The 19,572-nt window shown below is 57.6% G+C and overlaps 1 protein-coding gene across 1 annotated transcript in view; it reads left to right on the top strand.

Annotated features, from left to right (window-relative positions):
- Positions 1–14,113: 14,113 nt before the first annotated feature.
- Positions 14,114–19,572, top strand: part of PKD1L1 (polycystin 1 like 1, transient receptor potential channel interacting) — a gene marked incomplete at both ends in the record, with an annotated part of 79,915 nt that continues 74,456 nt past the window's right edge. Inside the window, 2 exons of the mRNA XM_080818178.1 lie at positions 14,114–14,190; positions 14,887–15,185. Coding sequence (XP_080674304.1) covers positions 14,114–14,190; positions 14,887–15,185 — 376 coding nt within the window. The remainder of the gene's footprint in view (positions 14,191–14,886; positions 15,186–19,572) is intronic.

The following is a 19,572-nucleotide window of genomic DNA, read 5'->3' as shown; positions in this document are numbered from 1 at the left end:
CCTCGTGCGGAGTTTCAGTGGCCATTTCGTAAAGAAAGCCACTAACTGATAACCTCCAGAGCTTCTGGCTGGAGAGCTCCTGGGACGTCACGGGCCACCCTCGCCTCCGCACATCCCTGTGTCCGCAGCTTCCTGTTCCCGGGGTGGCCTGCCCACAGCCTCTCACCGGCCCCAGCAGCTCCCGGCACCTGGAACATTCTGTGTCCCATGCTGAAACCGGGCCAACGTGATGGAGACACGAAATCTTACTTATTTTAATGGAACTCAGGGAGCGCCAGGCGGCGGTGGCTGCGGCCAGTGTGGGGGGCGGCACTGGGACATTTCTTCTCTCCAAGGTCACTGCATATTGGATTATCCCCATGGCCAGGAGTGACTCGTCCCCACTGCTGGTGCTAATGCCAGCCTGGGGCGTGGTGGCTTTGAAGCTGGTCTTCAGGTCCCACGGGAAGGTGAGACAGGGCAGAGCCCGCCGCTGCAGGGCTTTGGAGAGGGGCCTCGTTTGCCAACTCAGTGGTGGGTCTGTATTTATCTTGTAATCACAGGGATCCTTCCTGTTTGCATAGCTCATGTGAAAGCCTTTGTCCCTTAGAGAAGAGGCGAAGGGGGCTGGAGGTGCCAGGAGGTGCCCCAAAGTCCAAGGGGGGGGTGCGCAGGGCCCCCCATGAGTGTACTGAGCCGACAGCACAGGCCTGAACCCACCAGGGGCTCTGGGCCCGTTTACTCACCTGCTTGTCTGCAGGGCCCCAGCCCCGCTCTAGAAATCACAGGACTCCGAGAAATCTGCCGGGAAACCGGCAGGGCTCCCTGGTCTTCCTCCTGGGATCCTCCCACCCTCCCCACCTGGGAACCAGCTTCTGCACAAAACATGCCTCCACGCGGCACCCCTGTCTTCTCCAGGGCCTTGCGTACCCATAAACACTTCTGGGGAGAGGCAGAAAAGTGGCCTCGTTTTCTAGGTAAAACGTGAAAAAAACTAACTTTCGTAAAATCCCTATTCAATTAGAATGTCGACATGAAGAATTAAGGGAACTGACAACTAGTCAAAAAAGAGAGATTTCTATCCCGGTAGGCTTTGCGCCAGTCCTGGGAATGGTGGTGCAGCGGCGGGGTGCAGGTGGGAGCGGGGACAAGGCAGCACTGAGGGGCCACAGTCCCCCGTCACTCCTCTTCCCTGCCGTGGTGTCCGTCGTGGGTGCTGGGGCTTCTCCAACTCTCTCCGCTGCCGGATGCCCTCTTCCCCTGGAGAGCTGGCCCGTTTCAGACCGACGCACAGAGACCGCTGCACTTAAGACAAGCTTTCCGTGAGAGTAGTAGGGAATCAAGCTTTTCGGATGGGGAGCAGAGTATTGGCAAGATTTCTGCTCCCCCGTGTGTGACGAGTGTCAGGTACGAGCATAAGCCCCCCCCCCACTGTCTTCCAGGGGACGCAGGCGGATGCTGGCCAGCTGACTGCTGTGGCCAGGGCCGTGACCCAGTGACACCAGGAAGGACCTCGGTCCCGAGGACCCAGGGATCCCCGAAAGGCGTTTCTGATGACCTGCAGAGGTGAGTGGCGCTGGTCGCAGGGACTTTGAGAACCTGTATTTTAGAGCGTGTACTCGGGACTTTTTCTTTCAAAAGGAATATTCCACGGAGTTGGGCTGTGTGTGTGTGTGTGTGTGTGTGCTTGCCCCTGTCTATGTGCACGCGTGTGTGCTTGCCCCTGTGTGTGTGTGCATGTGTGTGTGTGTGTGTGAGAGAGAGAGAGGGCTTCTGCGTATCTGTCGTATGTGCCGTGTGTATGTGTCGGAGTGTGCAAGTGTGTGATTGTGTGTGTGCCTGCGTGTGTGTGTCTATGCTCACGTGTCTGTGTGTGCTTGTGTTCTGTGAGTGATTGTGTGAAACCATGGCACGTGTATGTGCGTGACCTCGGATCCTTCCCAGTCCGAGTTCTGCACAGGACCCACTGTCATCTTGCAGCCACAGGGGTCATGGGCACAGTCCCCTCCCTGGAAACCACCTAGATGCACCAGACTTCGCGACTGCCGTGGAGTCCGTGACGTGTGACTCTTACCCAGGTGGTGGTGGGGGGATCGGTCCTGTTGAAGGATCCTAGCAACGAGCATCCCCAGAGCGCAGGCCTGTAGCCGGGCCAGTGAAGGAACAAACACGGGAAAGAGCAAAAGGCAAAGCCTGTAAATAGCACTTCTTTGGGGGGTGCTCTCCCACCGGTCCATCTGTTCACCTGGAGGGGGGCCCCTGCTCTCCCTCCAGTGTGTCTGTTCACGTCGGGGGTGGATGCAGTTTCAGGTATGTCCTGGTCTCCCTCATTGAGCTGGTCAGCAGAAGTGCCCCCCGTACCGCCTTCTGTGAGGCTCTGGCCTCTGAGGAGGAGATCCTGGGGGCTGAGTCACTCCAATGCCCTGTGCCTCTCCCACCCTCGCCCTGGGGCGGGGGGTAAGGAGAAGGGTCAGGCAGGCTGGGGGGGGGTCAGAGTTCCCAAAGTATCCTGGGCTCAGCCGGCCCCGCCCAGCTCCTTCTTGGTGCTGGGAAACCCCGAGGTGGCCCCCACCATCTGCACTCCCCGACACCCCAGAGGCCTGTCCCCAGATGGGTGAGCGGTGCCGTCCCACCAAGGGGCAGGTTCACACACACGTGTCCTCTAGGAAAGCGGCCAGAGCCGGCCCTCCAGGGCCAGGGAGAGTCTGTCTTGTATGTACATTTTCCTTCCAACACCGCCCCCCCTTTTGTATTAGAAAAGGTCTTTGAGCTCTCAGGGCACAATCCCTTCCGTGTGTGGTTCACCTTCAGGGGGGCCATCTGGGGCCGGTGTCGTCAGGCAGCCCTGGCAGTGCCCCCAGGTGGGCGGCAGGTGCCTGCAGGGGGTGGAGGTTCCCCGGGGGCCTTCCCTGTCTGATCTGCCCCTGGTCCTAGTGGATGTCCCTCCAGGTTTGCGGTAGGATGTGTGCCGTTCCAAATGGTCTCTTTTCTCTTTTCTCCTTTTCTCATGTCCCTGGCCTGTGGGAGACAGGTGTAGTCAGGGGTGGGAAGGAGACCCTGGGGATGCCTCACTCAGCCGCTGAACGGAGGCCCTCGGAGGCCCTCAGTCCAGGTCAGAACTCCGTGGTCACCGCTGCCTCCCCACGCCCCCACTGCCCACCATAAAGGATCCTCGTCTGCCATCTGGCGGCAGCTGCCTGGTCATTGCATCGGGAAGCCCGTGTAAACTGTCTTCCCTTGGCAGAAGTCCCTGCTTAAATGAAAGCATCTACTCTCCCTGCTTCGCAGGCGTGCAGAGCAGTCAGAAACAACTCGCTACAAAGTGTGCACGTGTTCTCGTGGGGAGGCAAGCCCAGCCTCGGGGACCAGGATTCACACCTGCAGTGCAGAGACGCACATAGCCCTGGGGGCGGGGGGGCGGCCCTGGGTGGCATCCCAGAATGGCACCCCATGTCTGGTCAAGACCTCAGTTCCCACACCTTGGTTCAGGGCTATTTGATCACTGCACATGGATCTTTCTGGATGGCGATGGGCCCCATGAACACAGGCGCTGGTGTCCCTGGCCCCAAGAAGCCACAACATGTAGAGGAGTGACCAGTGCCTCCCTTCCCCCTGCCCCCCAGGCTGGGCCTCCCAGTCTGTGCACCGGCTTACTAGGGGCTGTACTTGGGGCCGCTGGCCAGCGGTCTGGAGCTCTGCAGGTGTCCCCTCTGTCCCTTGGGGGAATGTGGGAGGGTGCAGTGAATTGTTGGCTCTGGAGGTACCCCCGATGCGGGTGAGCACAGCTGCCTGTCTCCCACGGTCGCCCTGATCTCACCTTGACACGTATCCCCTCCCTGGTCCACGGTGGGGATCACACGGCAGGGGCATGCTGGCGCATTTGGCCGCTGTCTTGCGGTGCACAGTCTCATCCCCGCTGGTCTGGGCCCTTCTGTTCCAAGGTGGGTCTGGTCCACACAGAGGTGAAGGAAAGGGACACAGGAGAGGTGCGGCTGGGCCTGCCCTGCTCTGTTCCCTGCTCCCCAGTGCTGAAGCTGGAGGGAGCAGAGACCGAGGAAGGGAGGGAGGGAGGGAGGGAGGCTCTTTTAAAGCAAGATGAGAAATCTGTTTCAAGTCAGTTTGAGCCCAGGCCCCACACTTGGAAAACACTTGAAAAACCACGAACAACTTTCCATCAGTGTGCAGCCAACTGTGTCCCTCTTTAGTTTAGGCAAAAGCTACGGACGTGGACGGAAGAGGGGGCCCAGGCTGGCTGTGAATAAGACTGCTGTGTCGTGCAGCACCCCTCCTCTGTTCCCACCCTGTTAGGTGCGTCTGGGCTGCCTGCTCCTGGTCCTGCCATGGTGCCGCGCCCCCGAGAGCCAAGGAGCACACGGGCCTTCATCCCTCCGACGGACTGCCAGTGCCAGTCGGTAAGGGCCTGGGAAGGGGCGCCGGCATCAGGGCCGCTGGCTGGGGCTCCCTCTGCAGGGGGCCCGGTGAAGCCCACAGCCCTGAAGCCATCCCTGCCCGCACCTGCAGGGAAGGGCCGTCCTAGCCTGGTTGCTGGTGAAAAAGCACAGAATAAAAGAGAATAAAAGACACCACGCTGCTCGCTCTGAGCTTGCCAGTCAGTGACACTTGGGCTTCGGAACCCCTCTCTGGACCCAGAACCTTCCTTACCTACCTCTCCTGGGATCTCCAGACTCCAGAGGGCATCAGACTCATGGGGGGGCTCGCTGAAACCAGGCTATGGGGCCTGCCTCAGACATTCTGCCTTTGGGGGTCTGAGGGGAGGCTGCTGCCGGTCCAGGGACTGTACTTTGAAAACCACTGAGTCTGGGGGGGGCCACCCTGGAGCTACACGATGGGGGCGCCCAGGTGATGGGATGGGGTTGCTTCACGGCCACAGTGCTGGGTTTCCCCGCACCAACGCAAGACGATACTCCCATTATTCATCTTTTAAAATAGAAGTCTTAAGTGGGTGCTTGAAACTTAATTTCTAGTGTTACTTCAGGTCGAAGGAATATTTGAGTTCTGCACTCGGGCCATGCTCCTGACAGACGTGAGGAGCTTTAAAATACCAGCAAGGCGGGTGTGCGTGGTGTGTGTGCTGGTGGGAGCGGGGCTTGGGCATCCGGACGGAACGCAGCGTGAAACAAACCCTCGTGACGATCGTGGGGAGTGGATTTCCCTCGTGAGCTCATTTCTCCTTCAGATTTGTGTCTGTGTCATTTTGTGACCCTGTATCTTCAAGATGCTTTCCCGTGATCGTTCCTGTCCGGAGCATTTGTGCTTGTGAGGAGGCTGGGTTTTCCTTCCTGTAACCTGACCACAGTGGCTCTGGGAATCGCTTGGTTTCGGAGAAACAGAGGTCACTTTATTATCCTAGCTCACCTGCAGACGTTGTCGGGCACTTGTTAGTCCGTGCGGAGGGCGGCGTCTGGCTCTGTGGGCGGCAGCTCAGACACTCAGCTCGTTTTTAAAGAAGCGGCAGGCTGTCGGTTAATTTGGGACAGCTTTTATTAGCATGAGATGCGACCCCACGGGAGTCCTGATAGTAAATAGTGGCGTTGACTCAAAATATTTCAGTCGGTCTGCGTGTCGTCCTGGAAGGCTGGGAGGTTGAAGGCCAGTGTTGCTGCCTGGGCGGTGCTGGGGACGGCGCTGGGGACACCAGCTCTGGTGGCAAGGGGCAGTGACGCGGCTGATGGAAGCCAGGGGCTGGGTGCTGGAGGAGCCCCGAGGGGAGCCAACCCAGAGCACCCCCTCCTTTCCACCCGACGTTCCCGGCCCTGCTCTGGGGACCTGCTCTGGGGGCTGCGTGTCTGCATGTGCAGGGCCGGCTCTCTGCTTCGTGCCCCCAGGCTGTGCGCAGAGCCAGGGCTCCCTGGAAATGCTTCCTGTAGCTTTTGAATTGTGGACATTTTCAAGCCTCTGCAGGACTAGAGAAAATGGCCTCGCAGACGCCCTTGAACCCGCCATCCGCTTCCGTGGTTTTAACCCATGTGCACTTCTTGGGTTCCAGATCAAAATTCCAGTATGCCTGACTGACTGTTGGTGGAGCATGAGACTCTTGATCTCAGGGTCGCGAGGCTGAGCCCCGCGTTGGGCATAGGGATGACTTGAAAAAGAAATTCCACCGAGCAAGTGTGAAGATCTCATTGGCTTTGTTAAGTCATTCATGACGCTGGCAGCATCCCATAGGCATGTAGACATACGCCCTCAGGAACGGTGCAAAATGGGAGATTTTCTTAGGGAGGAAGGTGAGACGAGGAAATGACTAGCAAAGACGAGCAAGGATTGTTCCAGGCAAGGTCATTGTCCCCAAGGGGAAGGGCAGGGGTTCTCACTGGGTGGACCACCTCATCTACCTTTGGCGGGGTGGGGGGGGGGGCACAGGACAGATTACCTCACTGATGCTGACCTGGAAATTCCTGACTGACCATTACGACAGCTTTTCTGGGGGAGGCTGGCAGCTCGGGTAGGTGATGTATGACGCGCTGGTTTGCTGACTTGGCCTCAGTGGTTCTGTCTGCGGTGGTGGCCTTCTTTCTGCTGCTGGTTGCTTCGGCTCCGGCAGGCGAGGCAGGTGGATGCCGGCCTGGCCGGGCCCAGCAGCTGGGCAGCGTGCGTCCAGAGGCCTTGTGGGGAAGCATCCTGGCTTTTAAACTTCACGGGTCTTATTGGCCTTCATGTTGGCCCCGCAGATCCCCACCTGGTCTTTGGGACTGTGGTTCTCCCCGTTTTGTGCCCATCTCTCCGATGGGGAAGGCTTGAGTGATGGAGGAGAGAGGGTTGGCCCTCCGCGTCGGGTGATGAGCCTGGGCTCTGGCCCGGGAGCTCCCCAACAGTACCCGGCGTTGGCTTATCCGAGACACCGTATCAGTGAGTTAGAAACAGAAAAGGCACCAAACGCAGACACGGCCCCCACTCAGAAGCAGGTCCCACGGGCACCCGACTCCGTGACCCACGGGAAAGCAGGTGGCGTCAACCCAAGTGGGACTTCTCACGGCCTGCAGTGGCCGCCCTCTCCTGGCTGCACGTTGCAGGCTTCAGACCTGGTCTTTCCCTTTTCCCTAGGGGCCCGCGCTAATCCCATGCCTTTGAGGAGCACTGAGAAGGCCAGCGGTCCTCCGGGCGCGAGGACGCGTGGGTATGAAGACGCGGGAGCGGAGCGCCCACCCCCGCTGGTGTCACCGGACGAGGTATTCCTGGGACAGCCGCCGCTGTATCTGGGCCGCTCGGGCTTTGCTTCCCGAAGACCCGTTACTCAGGCCGGACTCGCCGGACGGAAGACACAGTGCATCCGTGCGTGGCCATCGGGAGGGCCGGCGGAGGTGGGGTGCTGGAGGCGGGACAGGCCGTCTCCGGGTGTGAGAAGCGAGGCACTGTCTGAGCCAGCCGCGGGGGGTGAGCCACGCGCGGTGGCCCAGACAGTGACGTGAGTGACAGCGTGACGCCGTCCTGCTGAGGATGAGCTCTGACTCCCAGGGGGCAGTGCAGTCAGCCCGGACCCAGCGTTTCTTGTCCTGACCCGAGGGAGCCAGCTCGCGGAAGCTCCCGGAGCCTCCCCGCCCCCGGCAGAGGTCATCGTGCAGCTCAGCTTCCGGTCCTCCTCGTGGGGGCCCCCAGTGCTCTTCTTGGGGGGTCCCCAGTCCTCCTCGTGGGAGTTCCCAGTGCTCCCCATGGGGTCCGCAGTTGTGCACACAAGGGCATTCGTGTCTGAAGATTAGCCTATCGCAGTGCGCCCCGTTCCTGCTGGCGGCTCCTCCAGGCTCACCCGCCACTTTGGGAAAGTTCAAAGGGGGGTTTTCAGGTTAACAAGAAAGGGTGTCGGCCAAGGCGCACTTGTCATGCTCTGGGAGCAGGGCTCGCTAGAGGTTCGAATGCAGGGTGCTCTCCGAGACACCCGGGGACCCTGCCGCCGTGGGTTTGTCATGGGCCAGCGGCGGGCTCCCCACCCCTGCCCGTACCTGCTCCTGTGATAACCGTGTGCAGCCAGCCCCCGGGGGGGCAGGGGGGCTCTGCTTCTTGCACAGACGGGGGATATGTATTCAGCCTTGGGTCCCCAGGGCCTAGGGCCTCCTGCCTGTGCTGTTGGGGTTTCCGTGGTTCCTGTTGACCTTGAGCCCACCCGCGCCCCACCCAAGCCCCCAGCGCCCTGTTCCCTGGAGCCCCAGCCACCCCAGCCTCAAGTGAGGGCCACAGGGGCTGCAGCCCGGGGGCGGGTTGGATGGTGAGGCGTTCTGTGGCCCAGCTTTGCAAACTTGAGACTCCATCAGTCTGTAAAATACTGTGCTCCCTGGGAAGAACAGACACAGGTCTAACTTCAGGAGGTTATGGTGTGGACTTGTTTATACCCCGATTAGGTAACCGTCACATGCCATATTGGGATTTGGAGGAAATACAGCTTTGGTCGTTTGTGTGGTCTTTGTCCACGGCTCCCAGCTCCCCAGACCCCTGGACTCACCCTTAGCTAAGGGCCAGAGGGTGTGTTCTGTTATGTTAATGGAGACCTTCAGACCCCGTCCCAGGGCTGGGGGAGCTGCGGGGAGAGGGGAGACAGCCCTGTGATTCTTGGCTTGAAACTTCTAGTCCCACCTCTAACCACCCCCCTCCCTAAAAATCCAAGAGGATGGGATCACAGAGCTTCTGGGTTGGTGAGCATGTGGAGATTGGGGACAGTGGACCCTGGTGGGGGGCATGGGAGCGCCACACCCCCTTCCTCTCCCATCTGGCTGTACAGTCACATCCTCTATTGTATCCTTTACTGGTAAACATGACTAAGGGTTTCCCTGAGTTCTGTGAGCACCCGCAGTGAATGAAAAGAGCCTAGGGAGGAGAGTGTTGGAACCTGCCATTGGTAGTGGCAGATCAGAAGCAGAGGGGCCAGCCTGGGGCTCCCGGCTAGCGCCTCAGTGTGTGGGGGACAGCATGGGGAAACCGAACCCATCCCCTGTGGGATCTGACGCTGTCTTGGGTAGAAGGGGCCAGAAGTGAGTTGAATTCTTGCTAGTATCTGAAATTCCCTTGGTGTTTTGGTGGGGACCCCACCCCCCACTCTGGAATTGGGTCTGAGACCCATAAAATATCATAGTTCATAGGTTCAACGTTACATAAAACGTTGATGAGCAAATATGGTTTCTAGAACAAATGCAAATGAGTTATTACATTTCTTACCCCACGTGAATGTTGCGGGCAGTGAAGGTTATCAGACCCATTTCTGTAGTTCACATGGCAGGTTGGGGGTGATTTTGGTAAACACATCTTGAGTTTAGAAGGACAAGACCAGACGCACTGGGTAGCTGAGCTGGTCCTCACCCCACCCTGACTCATGGCAAATCCTGGGTCTTTCAGGAGGGAAGACAGACACCCTCAGTCTTGTCTTCAGGACGGAACATCGAGGGCAAACTTAGTGCTTCTCTTCTTAGGGTGTCTTATTCTCCTAGAAACTGCTTCCCGGTAAAGCTTGGGGCCCCTGATCGGAATTATGTTTTCATTCATGCCAAGTAAAACATTTGGGGCTTTTGTAACGTTTGTACGGTAGTCAGTCCTGCCCCCCACAGCCTCGGGGGGCCCGTGACTCGATGTGGGGGGTCCTTGAGGTCACGGGAGTCGGGTGGCCCATCGGCCTTCCCAGTGTGGCACCGTCTTGCTGGCCAGCCCCACCGGCCTGGAGGCCTCCCCACCTGCTTATCTGCTGTTCCTTCGTTTTGTCACGTTGACCATTAGGGCGGCTATTTGCATACTTGGAATTCTGAATGGCATCTCTTCCCGAGCTGGTGACATGTGGCACATCCTCTCCCGGGATGCTGGGGGCAGCTCGCTACCCGGCAGGTGCACGGTCCCAAGGTTGACAGCTGATGCCCCGACCGCCCTCCTGCGCCCACACGGCTCTCTGTTTCTCACCCTCAGTACAGCATCCAGTCACTTACAGAAACAGTCGGCGCTTTATTATACAATCAGCTTTTTAGGCAAGGATTTTGCCCAGTGTAGGCTCATGAAGTGTTCTGAGCACGCGTATCGCAGGCTGGGCTAAGCTCCGATGTTCGGGAGGCTGCTGTGTTCAGTGTATTTTCCAGTTCACAGTATTTTAGCTTATGACGATTCATCTGGACACAGCCCCCGTGTCAGTCAAGGGAGGTCTGTGCTGGTTAGTTTGACACAAACGGCCTATGATGCCCTGCGTCTTGTAAGGACTCCATCAGGAGACCCAGTGGTGCTGTCCTACCCTTATCGGCATTGGCCGTCTCTAGGGCCGACGCAGTGTCTGAATGGAGAGCCAGTTCAGAATATCTCCCTTGGGATTCTCGCCTCCCTCAGCGTTTTTCAATAGGTGGCCAGGCCTGGGCTTCCGAAACATGGGTCAGATTATGCCACTCTGGTACCCACACCTCTGTCTCATTCAGAAGGACATGCGAAGTCCCAGGTTCAAAGACCCCATCTGACCTCCCTGCCTCCCCCATCAACCCCTACTCTCCTGGCATCCACAGCTCCCGCTCTCCAGCCGGCCCCCCACGACCCCAAGAACGTGGGCTCTGGGAGGACAGGGGGCTAGCCTGCTTTGTTCTCTGCACGATCTCTGCAGCCCAGCAGGGCCAGCTGCTATCCTAGGACCGAAATAGTGTAGCTTTTCCAAATCCACTGGGGTTTTGTAAGCAGCTCTTAAATGACTGCTGTTTGTCCCCCTTCCAGAACATTTTGAAAACAACCAGCAGAACACCGCTAAGTGCTGTCAGTGGGAGGATGCGGGCCGCTTCGGATCGGGGTGACTGTGCCGACAGGTATGTCCGCGAGCCCCGATGGAGCCCTGCTCCTCTGCACTGCACAGGGGCGTGCAAGGACCTACCCGGGCTGGCGTCAGCTCGGGAGCGCCGTCAGGGGTGGGGATGGGGGGTTTCAGGGCGCTCAGAACGCCGATCGCCATGGAAGGAAGAGTGGGAGACTGGTTTTCTTGAGGGTGCGGTATGGTAGCATCAGAGGAACCCAGAGCACGGGACACTACGTGGAATAAGCCAGTCACAGAGGATGGGAACTGGAGGAGTCCACGTGCACGAGGCACTTAGAGCAGCCGGGTTCCTTGAGAAGGATGGGTGGGTGCCGGGGGCTGGGGGCGGGGAGCGAGGACCCAGTGTTCAGTGGGTGCGGGGTTTAGGGTGAAAAACCCTCGAGGTCTGTTTCACAATAGCACGGAGGTACTGAGCACGGATGAAGTGAGCATTTCAGAATGAGAACGACGGTCGGCTTCATGTTTTTATTGTGGTTTTACCACCATAAGAACGTAGCATTGGGCCGTCAAAAGTTGGAAGTCGGCATGCTTCTAAAAACACGTGGCCTGCTTTGGGATTCTGCCTCATGCTGGTCCTGAAATCTATGGTTTTACTCACCCTAATGAAAATTAAACGTTGACGCATACAGAGAACAAACTTGATCTTTCCGAAGGCAAACACAGGGTGTCTGGATGCAGACGTTTCTTTGTTTTTCCTGGTGACTAGTGCATTTCCACCATGTTCGCTGAGGTGAGCCGCCCGTGTGGCCCACCTGCCAGGCCGTTGGAACCGCTGTGCCCCCAACCCTCCCCGTGCACCTCAACGCACCTGCTCTCCATTTATTTGCACGATTGCTCCTTCCTCTTCTCCGCAAAACCCCCATTGTTGAAGCCCTCCCTTATGAGCCAGAACTTGGGTTACGGAGACTAATAAGATCCCATCCTCCGCTGGGGGACCCTAAATCCAGTGCAGGAGGGAAGCGTAATCCAAACAGCAGATACGGCAACATGGGACCCTCCAGACTCTACGGGGATGCAAGGCGGGGGGGGCGTTGGCTGCGTCTGCGGAGTCAGGAAGGCCTGGGGCTGGGGACTGGGCTCGGGGACTGACGTGGAAGACTGTTAGCTGGAGCCAAGGAAGGCGTCATCCCCGCTAACGGGGAAAGGCAGGCACGGGAAGGAACGTGGCCCGTTTGGAGAAAGCGGGTTAATTGTAGGGACAGATGCCAGCCACTCCTGCTGGCAGCGCTGCTGGGACAAGCCACTCTGTTCCGGTGGGCGCTTACCCCGATGACACAGGCGCCTTTCTGTGTCCTCTGGGTCCCTTCCTTCTGTCCAGTCTCTTCCTTTTCTCCTTCGGTCCAGACGAAGGAGAGCTGCGTGCAGGCTAACAGAAGCAGCCCTCGTGCCCTTGAAGCCCCGCTCAGGAGTGGCCGGTGTCCCTAGGGTGCGAGTAGAAGCCCCCGGCAGGGCGGGGATCCAGAGGCCTTGCTCCAGGAAAGCTCTGGAAACAGGTGTGAGCAGAGCAGGACTCTGGAGTGGCGCTCCCTGTCTGTCCTCGGGAGGCTGTGCGAGCTCAGGGGGCATGTGCGGGGTTTGAAGGAACATCGCTGCATTAACAGCTAAAGGAACCTAAGGGAACAGGTAGGGAGCAAACAGCCAGGATGAGCGCACTAGGACTGTGTCGTGGGAGGACGGCTGGCGTGGCCGGTGGCAGAGCTCCTGGATGGAGAGAACAGGTAACCCCGTGCAGGCAGGGAGGGCCTGGGGCAGACCACAGGGAGGCACAGCCCTGGCAGCCGGCAGGGCAGCAGGGGGGCTCATGAGACCTGTGGCGTTTGTGCTGCGATCTGAAGGCTGTGCCCTTGCCGCATGACCATGGCTGGAAGCCAGGTGTCCTGAGCCCAGATGCTTCCTGCCCGGCGTGTTAGGACAGCCCGGGCCAGAGTGGCTCAGCTTCACCGGCCCCAGGACAAGGATCCAGCCCTGTAGCAGAGCGGGGGATGGTGTCCCTGTCTGAGTGCCCTGGGCCTGAGTGGCCTGGGCACATCCTTCCTGTAGGGCCCCTGGGTTGAGGTAAACGGGGTCCTGTAGCATGGGACACGAAATGGACCCTCTAAGAGGTCCTCATCCTTGCTGGCTGTGGTCATGCCCCTCGCACCCCCTTCCTAGAACCGTGGAGGGCACCAGACTCGGTGAGCAGCTGCCCTGCCCGGGAGCCACCAGAAGTTCAGCTGCAGCCCCGAGTCACAGGTGAATCCCGCTGAGGCCTGGCTCTGCCTCGGGTGTCAGCTCCCTGTGACCCGAGCCCAGGCTGCCTCCCCCAGACCATGGAGCATGTTAGGACAGTGAACCGCCCTTCGGGTGACCTGTCTGAAGCAGGGTCCCAGCTGGGGACAGACATTAGTGAATGGCTTTAAATACGCTCCTGCTCCGTGACAGTCATCCCTGGGACGCTGGCACAGCACTGGCAGGGTCAGCTCTACCTGCAGGCACCCCACTGTCACCCGGACCGCTGACGAGCAGGCGTGGGCCACACAGGCCACATGAGCGAGTGAAGCACAGCCAGCCTTCCTGTCTCTGTCTTTTTCCTTCATATCCAGAAACTCCCAGGGACCTTCTGTGACAATCGCGAGCTTCCGGGGCAGCAGCGGCCTGGGACCCTGTCGCCGATGGATGTCCATGGCTGGGAACATGAGCCGTGACTTCTGTGGGCTTCTCCAGGTGGGTGTCTGCCCGCCGCAGTGGAACGCCCCTGGAAAGCTGCTGGTGGGTCAGGCGGCCCTGGGACTTGGGGGCAGCCGTGTTTCTGGCTGCTAGTCCTTCGGACGCGGCTTAGCCAGTCTGAAAGCGTAACCTGAGCTGGATCCTCACTAAAGGAAAGTGTGCACCACAGTTTCCATGTCTGCAAGAGCGTCACTGCTCAGCCGTCCCCTTTGATCGTAGCTGACCCTATAGAGGAGCTCATTCGTGGTAGCTAGCAGGGAGCAGCATGAACTTGGGGTAACAGCGGCTCCCCGGGCTCCTGGTGGTTGCCGGCGGCGTGCTCTTGGCCATTACGCTGGCAGGCGCGCACCCTCTCCTGAACCCGTCTGCAATTCACGGGCCACCCTGCACTAACCCCCGGATGAGGGAGCCCGCAGCCGCGCGGGGACCTTATTCTCCAGCTTCCTGACCGTGCAGAAGGCAGCGCGGCCGCCAGCCTAGGCCCCAGCATGCCCCCTCGCTCACTCACCTCTTGAATTCCAGGGCACCTGTCCCGCAGAGGGCTCCTGCCGCCTGAGCGCACAGACCCCCTCCTGCCCCTTGGGACGGCAGCGCTCTGCAGAGGACGTGGCCCCAGAGCGGCTTCCAGCGACTGACGTCACGGCAGCCACTATTGCGATGGGGGCCCCCGTCGGGGTGGCTGCGTCCCCGCATACCAGCACTCCGACCACACCTTCTCCCACCTTAGCCGGAAGGTAGGGTGCTGGTGGCCGGGGGGGCCAGCGTCCGCCCTAGACCCCCATTCTGGAGCCCCGCCCAGGGAGCCGGCGACATCACTGTCCCCCTGGACACCTAGTGGTGGTTGCAGCTGTGGCCAGTGCTTGTAGTCCCAGCGCCCTGGGCCACGCAGCCGGCCACTGTTTTCCCACGAGAGCCCACGTTACTGGGTGGGCTCTGTAATTCGGATCGGGCCCACGCCCATCCGGACCGGAGCTGTGAATGATTGCGTATTCCCAGTGCACACGCAGGGCACTCACAGCACGACGGGCCGCCGGCGGAAAGGCTGGCGCCCAGCCTGTGTTGGGCATTTTCACAGAAACATCAGAGGTCGTGACTTTCGGGGAGCATGGCCTGTATGGCCCTTACTTCAGTGCCGAGGGAGAGGATTTGCATCGCGGCTGGGATTAACGCCGCCAGAGCGGGGCTCTCAGATTGTAGCTGCCCTCAGTGTCCCCGTGTCCCCCCCCCACCCCCCCCGGCTTCTGACTCCGCACACCTAGCATGTCTCACCAGTGCCTGGTGATGCTGGTGCCACTGGTCCTGGGACCGCACTTTGGGAACTGGGAAAGTAAGCCCTGCCATCAGATTCCACAAAGCTTGACCCGCTCGGTCTCCGTCCCTTCTGCTCAGACCACTGTGTTCTCTGAAGCTGTCCTTCTCTCTCCCCACAGCTCCCTCGGCCACAATGGCTCAGCGTGCTGGCCTCGTCCCAAGCAGCTCTGTCCCCCTGCTCAGTGTCACCTTGGAGCCGTCTCCGTGCAAGTTCCTGCTGACGCGGTGGACCCCGCTGTCTGCGGCTTCCCAGGCACGGACGCTCAGGCACCTCCCAGTCTGGGGTTCCGGGTCCAGGTGGCTTCCCGAGCAGCTCTGCATCTGGCAGTGGATTTCGGAGATGGCTCTGGGGTGCACCTGACGGTCTGCAATGTGTCCGGGGGAATGGCGGTCACCGCCTACCACCAATTTGGAAAAGGTAGGGTACTCGGTGTCAGGATCTGAACCCAGGCAGGGAGTGCAGGTACGGCGAGACCCCAGCGGTAGCATTGGCCACGCCAGGGTCGAAAGGAGACCCCGCTCCCCCCCACTCCACCCGTGCCTGCCGTGTTCTGATAACAAAGGCTCAGGTGCCCGCACTGTGCCTCCCCCATATACGTTTCCTCATCGAGTCCCCCCATTGCCCTGTCCTCCATTTGGAGGAGCACAGGGAGGCCAGAAGGGCAGGGGTTTGTCCTGCGGTCACACACCTAGTGAGCCACGTGACCCCCTCCACAGGGAAAGCTCTGAGCTTTGGTGCGGACTGCGGATACGGTCCTTCAGGTGCACACACACTCACACACACACACACACAACATTGCACACTTAATCTTTTGCACTAAGATGTTAAACACTTTGCATTTAGGCAAAGTCACAAAAGATGTCTTTCTCCAGACACCTTGGCGCTGGAACCAGTCTGCGTGGACAAGAACCAAGTCCCCAGAGCTGGTGTTGGGGGGTGGGGGGTGGGGCAGAATTCTGACCTTGTCCTGCTCACCGGCACCATGTCACCGTTTGCTTTCTGTTTATTTTTTATTATTATTTTTTGAGTATGGTACATTCTCGAAGCTGGGGGCCATGGGTTCACCCCTCAGGCACAGTGCTCGTCTCTGAGATGTCCGTGCAGTTAAATATTTAGTACATAGGACTGTGCATTCTGGCCACGAGTCTGAGGGGGCTGGCTGCGCTTTCTTTTTATCTGAATGGCCACCCCAGGTGCTGCTGGCTCTGTCCCTGGGGATCCGGAGAGCACCAGCCTCCGCCCGCCGGCCCCAGCCTGCCCTCTTCACCCCTACTTGTGGGTTGGGTTCTGCTGTCCATGCAGCTGAGTTCCCCTGCGTAACTCGTCTTTTCTAAAATTACTCTGGTTATTTTCACTTGTCCGTTTTCCCACGTGGACTTTAGACTCCCAGTGGCTCACGTGAAAACATCTTATTAGCATTTTTGTCCTCATAATGTTAAATTCATGAGTTGATTTCTGCAGACTGTTTATGTTCAAGAAGTTCCCCCCCTCGTGAAAATACCTTTCTCTGCACAAGTCTTCCTTGTGTCTCTAGAACATTTAAAAGTGTCTTCGCAGGGAAAGTGCACAGTTCTCAGGAGAGATTTTATTTTCTGTGCTGGGGTGTGTGAGATCTTTTCTTTCATTTTCTCTTCCAGTGGGTTGTCATTGGGGTGTACAAGAGTCGCTGGTGTTCACTATGAATTCTGTAGCCTCTCTTGCTCTGAATGATCACAGTGTGTGCAGATACCGTGAAGCTCGCTCCTTAGTGTTGGTCGGTCACGTGAACAGTATTTACAGATGGGGGCACGTCATCCTCGTTCCTCCAAGCTGAGACCTGTCCCGTTCTCGTCCTACTCTCTCAGCGTGGCTGCTGCTTCTAGAACAAGGCGGCCGAGGACAGAGGACTGTGGCATCTTTGTTTTGAGATGCTTTTGGTGTTGCCCATTAAGCTTAGTACCAGATTTGGGGCCGATAAAACTTCCTGAATGTTGAGGAGCTTCTCATCTTTCCTCCTTTTTCAGGACATTTTTTGTTTTTTTATTTTAAACCCCAGTTAGGTCGCATACAGTGTGGTGTTAGTCTCAGGTGTGCAACACAGAGAGTCAGCATTGCCCTCCATCACGGCAGGTGCGCTCCTTCATCCCTGTCACCTGCTTCCCCCCGACCGGCCTCTCCTCCGGTGACCAGCAGCGTGTTCCCTGCAGCGAAGAGTCTGTTTCTTGCTTTGTCTCTTTCTGCCCCTTTGCTTTTTGTTTTTTTCTTAAGTTCCACATACGAGTGAAATCGCATGGTATTTGTCTTTTTCTGATGGACTGATTTTGCTCAGCGTAATACTTTCTAGCTCTACCTCATCGCAAATGGCAAGAGTTCATTCTTTTTGATGGCTGAGTAATATTCCGTTGTATATATGTGTGTACACACACACCACATCTTCTTTATCCGGGCGTCACTTGATGGACATTTGGGCTGTTTCCGTGGTTTGGCTGTGGGTGACGATGCTGCTGTAAATGTCGGGCTGCATGTGTCCCCTGAATCTGTCATTTTGTATCCTTTGGGTAAATGCCTCCTAGTGCAATTGCTGGGCTGTAGGGTAGCTCCATTTTTAACTTTTTGAGGGATCGCCATACTGTTTTCCAGAGTGGTCGCACCAGTCTGCATTCCTACCAACTGTGTAAGAGGGTTCCTATCAAGGATTTTTAAATTTTTAATTTTTAAAAAAAGTTTTATTTAGACACAGAGAAAGAAAGGGAGCCCAAGAGTGGGAAAGGGCAAAGGGAGAGGGAGAACCTGAATCAGACACTGTGTGGTATGTGGAGCCCAACGTGGGGCTCAATCTCAGGGCCCTGAAACCATGACCTGAGCTGAAATTAAGTCGGACACTCAGGGGCGCTTGGGTGGCTCAGTGGGTTAAGCCTCTGCCTTCGGCTCAGGTCATGATCTCAGGGTCCTGGGGTCAAGCCCACATCAAGCTCCCCGCTCAGCAGGGAGTCTGCTTCTCCCTCTCCCTCTGCCCTTCCCCACTCGTGCTCTTTTTCTCTCTCAAATTAATAAATAAATCTTTTTTTTTTTTAAAGGAACCAGTCTTGGAATTTGGAAATTGACTACATTTCCTCTTCTAAGTTTATCAATTTCTGCTTTTATCTTTACTGTCTTCTTCCTGCTTTTAAACAATGCTTTTGTTCTAGGTTTGCAATTCGAGTTGGATGCTTACATTATTATTTATTATTTAAGTAAAATCACCACCTGTCGCATGGCCTTTCTCGTGTTTTGGCTTCAGTATTAATTCAAAGTTCCAGCCCATCATGATGGGAAGATATGTTCTCCCATTTTGCTTAAAAAACATGCCCAGGCTGTCTTTGTGGCTTAAAATGTGGTCAGTGTTAGAAATGAAACGATGACAGCTGGCAGGTTGTCAGGCGGCACAGCCCCGTGTCCCTCATCGGAGCGGGTGTGTTGGCTCCTGACCTCTTCTTGTCCTGAGCACCTGCGCTCACCTTCTGTCTGGTCTTCCTGATCACACCCCTGCCAGGAACGTGTGTGCATGTGTGCATGTGTGCGAGTGTTACGTGTGAGTGTGAGAGCGTGTGAGGAGGAGGAAGGGGGCCTGGCCTGAGGCAGGATTCAGGGGGTCCTCTTTGCAGCCCCACTCTGTCTCAGCAGACAGCCCAGCACCTGTCTGTCCCACGCCCTCGTGCTGGATCCTAGAGTAAGGGCATATCTAGTTTTAAAGAAACCCCCCAACTGTCCCTCAAAGCAACTGTATCATTTTTTTTAAGTTTATGTATTTATTTATTAAAGTCATTTCTATGTCTGGCATGGGGCTGGGACTCACGACCCTGATATCTGGAGTCGCCCACTCCTCTGACAGAGTCGGCCAGGTGCCCCGCATGGGCCGTCCCACATCCCCACCGGCAGTGAGCGAGCACTCCCGGGGCCCCACATGTTGGCCAATGGTGGGTGTCGTCGGGGCCGATCGGGGCTGTCCCTGAGGGGTGTGGTTCCCGTGTACTTGGCCTTGACGCGGGACGTGGAGCATCTTGTTACCTGCTGGTCCCTGTCTCACCGTCTCCTTGGGTGCCGCGCCTCCGTCCAGATCGCCCCCATCCGGTTTCTGATCAGGCCGTCTGCTTGCTTGCTCGTTGAGTGTTGACAGACCTCCGTACGTTGGGGCAGCGGCCCGGATCAGACGCGTCATTCGGAATAGATGTGTCAGGAAGACTCGTGGATTACTAGTCCCACTTCTTTCATACTCAGACTTGTTACATGTGAATGACAACTTGCTGGCTCTTCCGTCCTGGTCACACGTTCTTTTCTTGAGGAACGGAGGGGTTTCTCTGCTTTCATCTGGCCCGAGTGGGGTCCTTGGTTCTCCAGCCACAGACATGGACTCAGAAGTGCAGGGGCTGGGTCCTCGTCCTCGGTGCCGCGGGGAGCCATCTGCCTGACCGTCCACACTTCCGCGCTGTGGGGCTCTACGGTCAGCTTTCTTTTTCCTCCTTGGAGATCACTTGATGGCTTTGTCTGCCTCAAAGTCATTGTTTATATGTGAGGTCCCCTGCGCGGGAACACATCTCAGCGCCGGCTGTCCCACATTAACTCTCTCTGGTGCGCACTGTGCCTTTCCAGTATGTCGGTATGCTTCATTTCCTTTGTTTCAGGAAGGATTTTTTTAAAAAGGTTTTTATTTATTTGAGAAAAAGGGCATGAGTGGGGTGAGTGGCAGAGAGAGAGGGAGAAACAGATCCTCTGCTGAGCAGGGAGCCCCATGAGGAATTTGATCCCAGGATCCTGGGGTCATGACCTGAGCTGAAGGCAGATGCTT

This window comes from Martes martes, assembly GCF_963455335.1.
Source record: "Martes martes genome assembly, chromosome: 11".
In the NCBI taxonomy this organism is placed as follows: domain Eukaryota; kingdom Metazoa; phylum Chordata; class Mammalia; order Carnivora; family Mustelidae; genus Martes; species Martes martes.
This window is presented reverse-complemented; position numbering and strand designations above follow the sequence as displayed.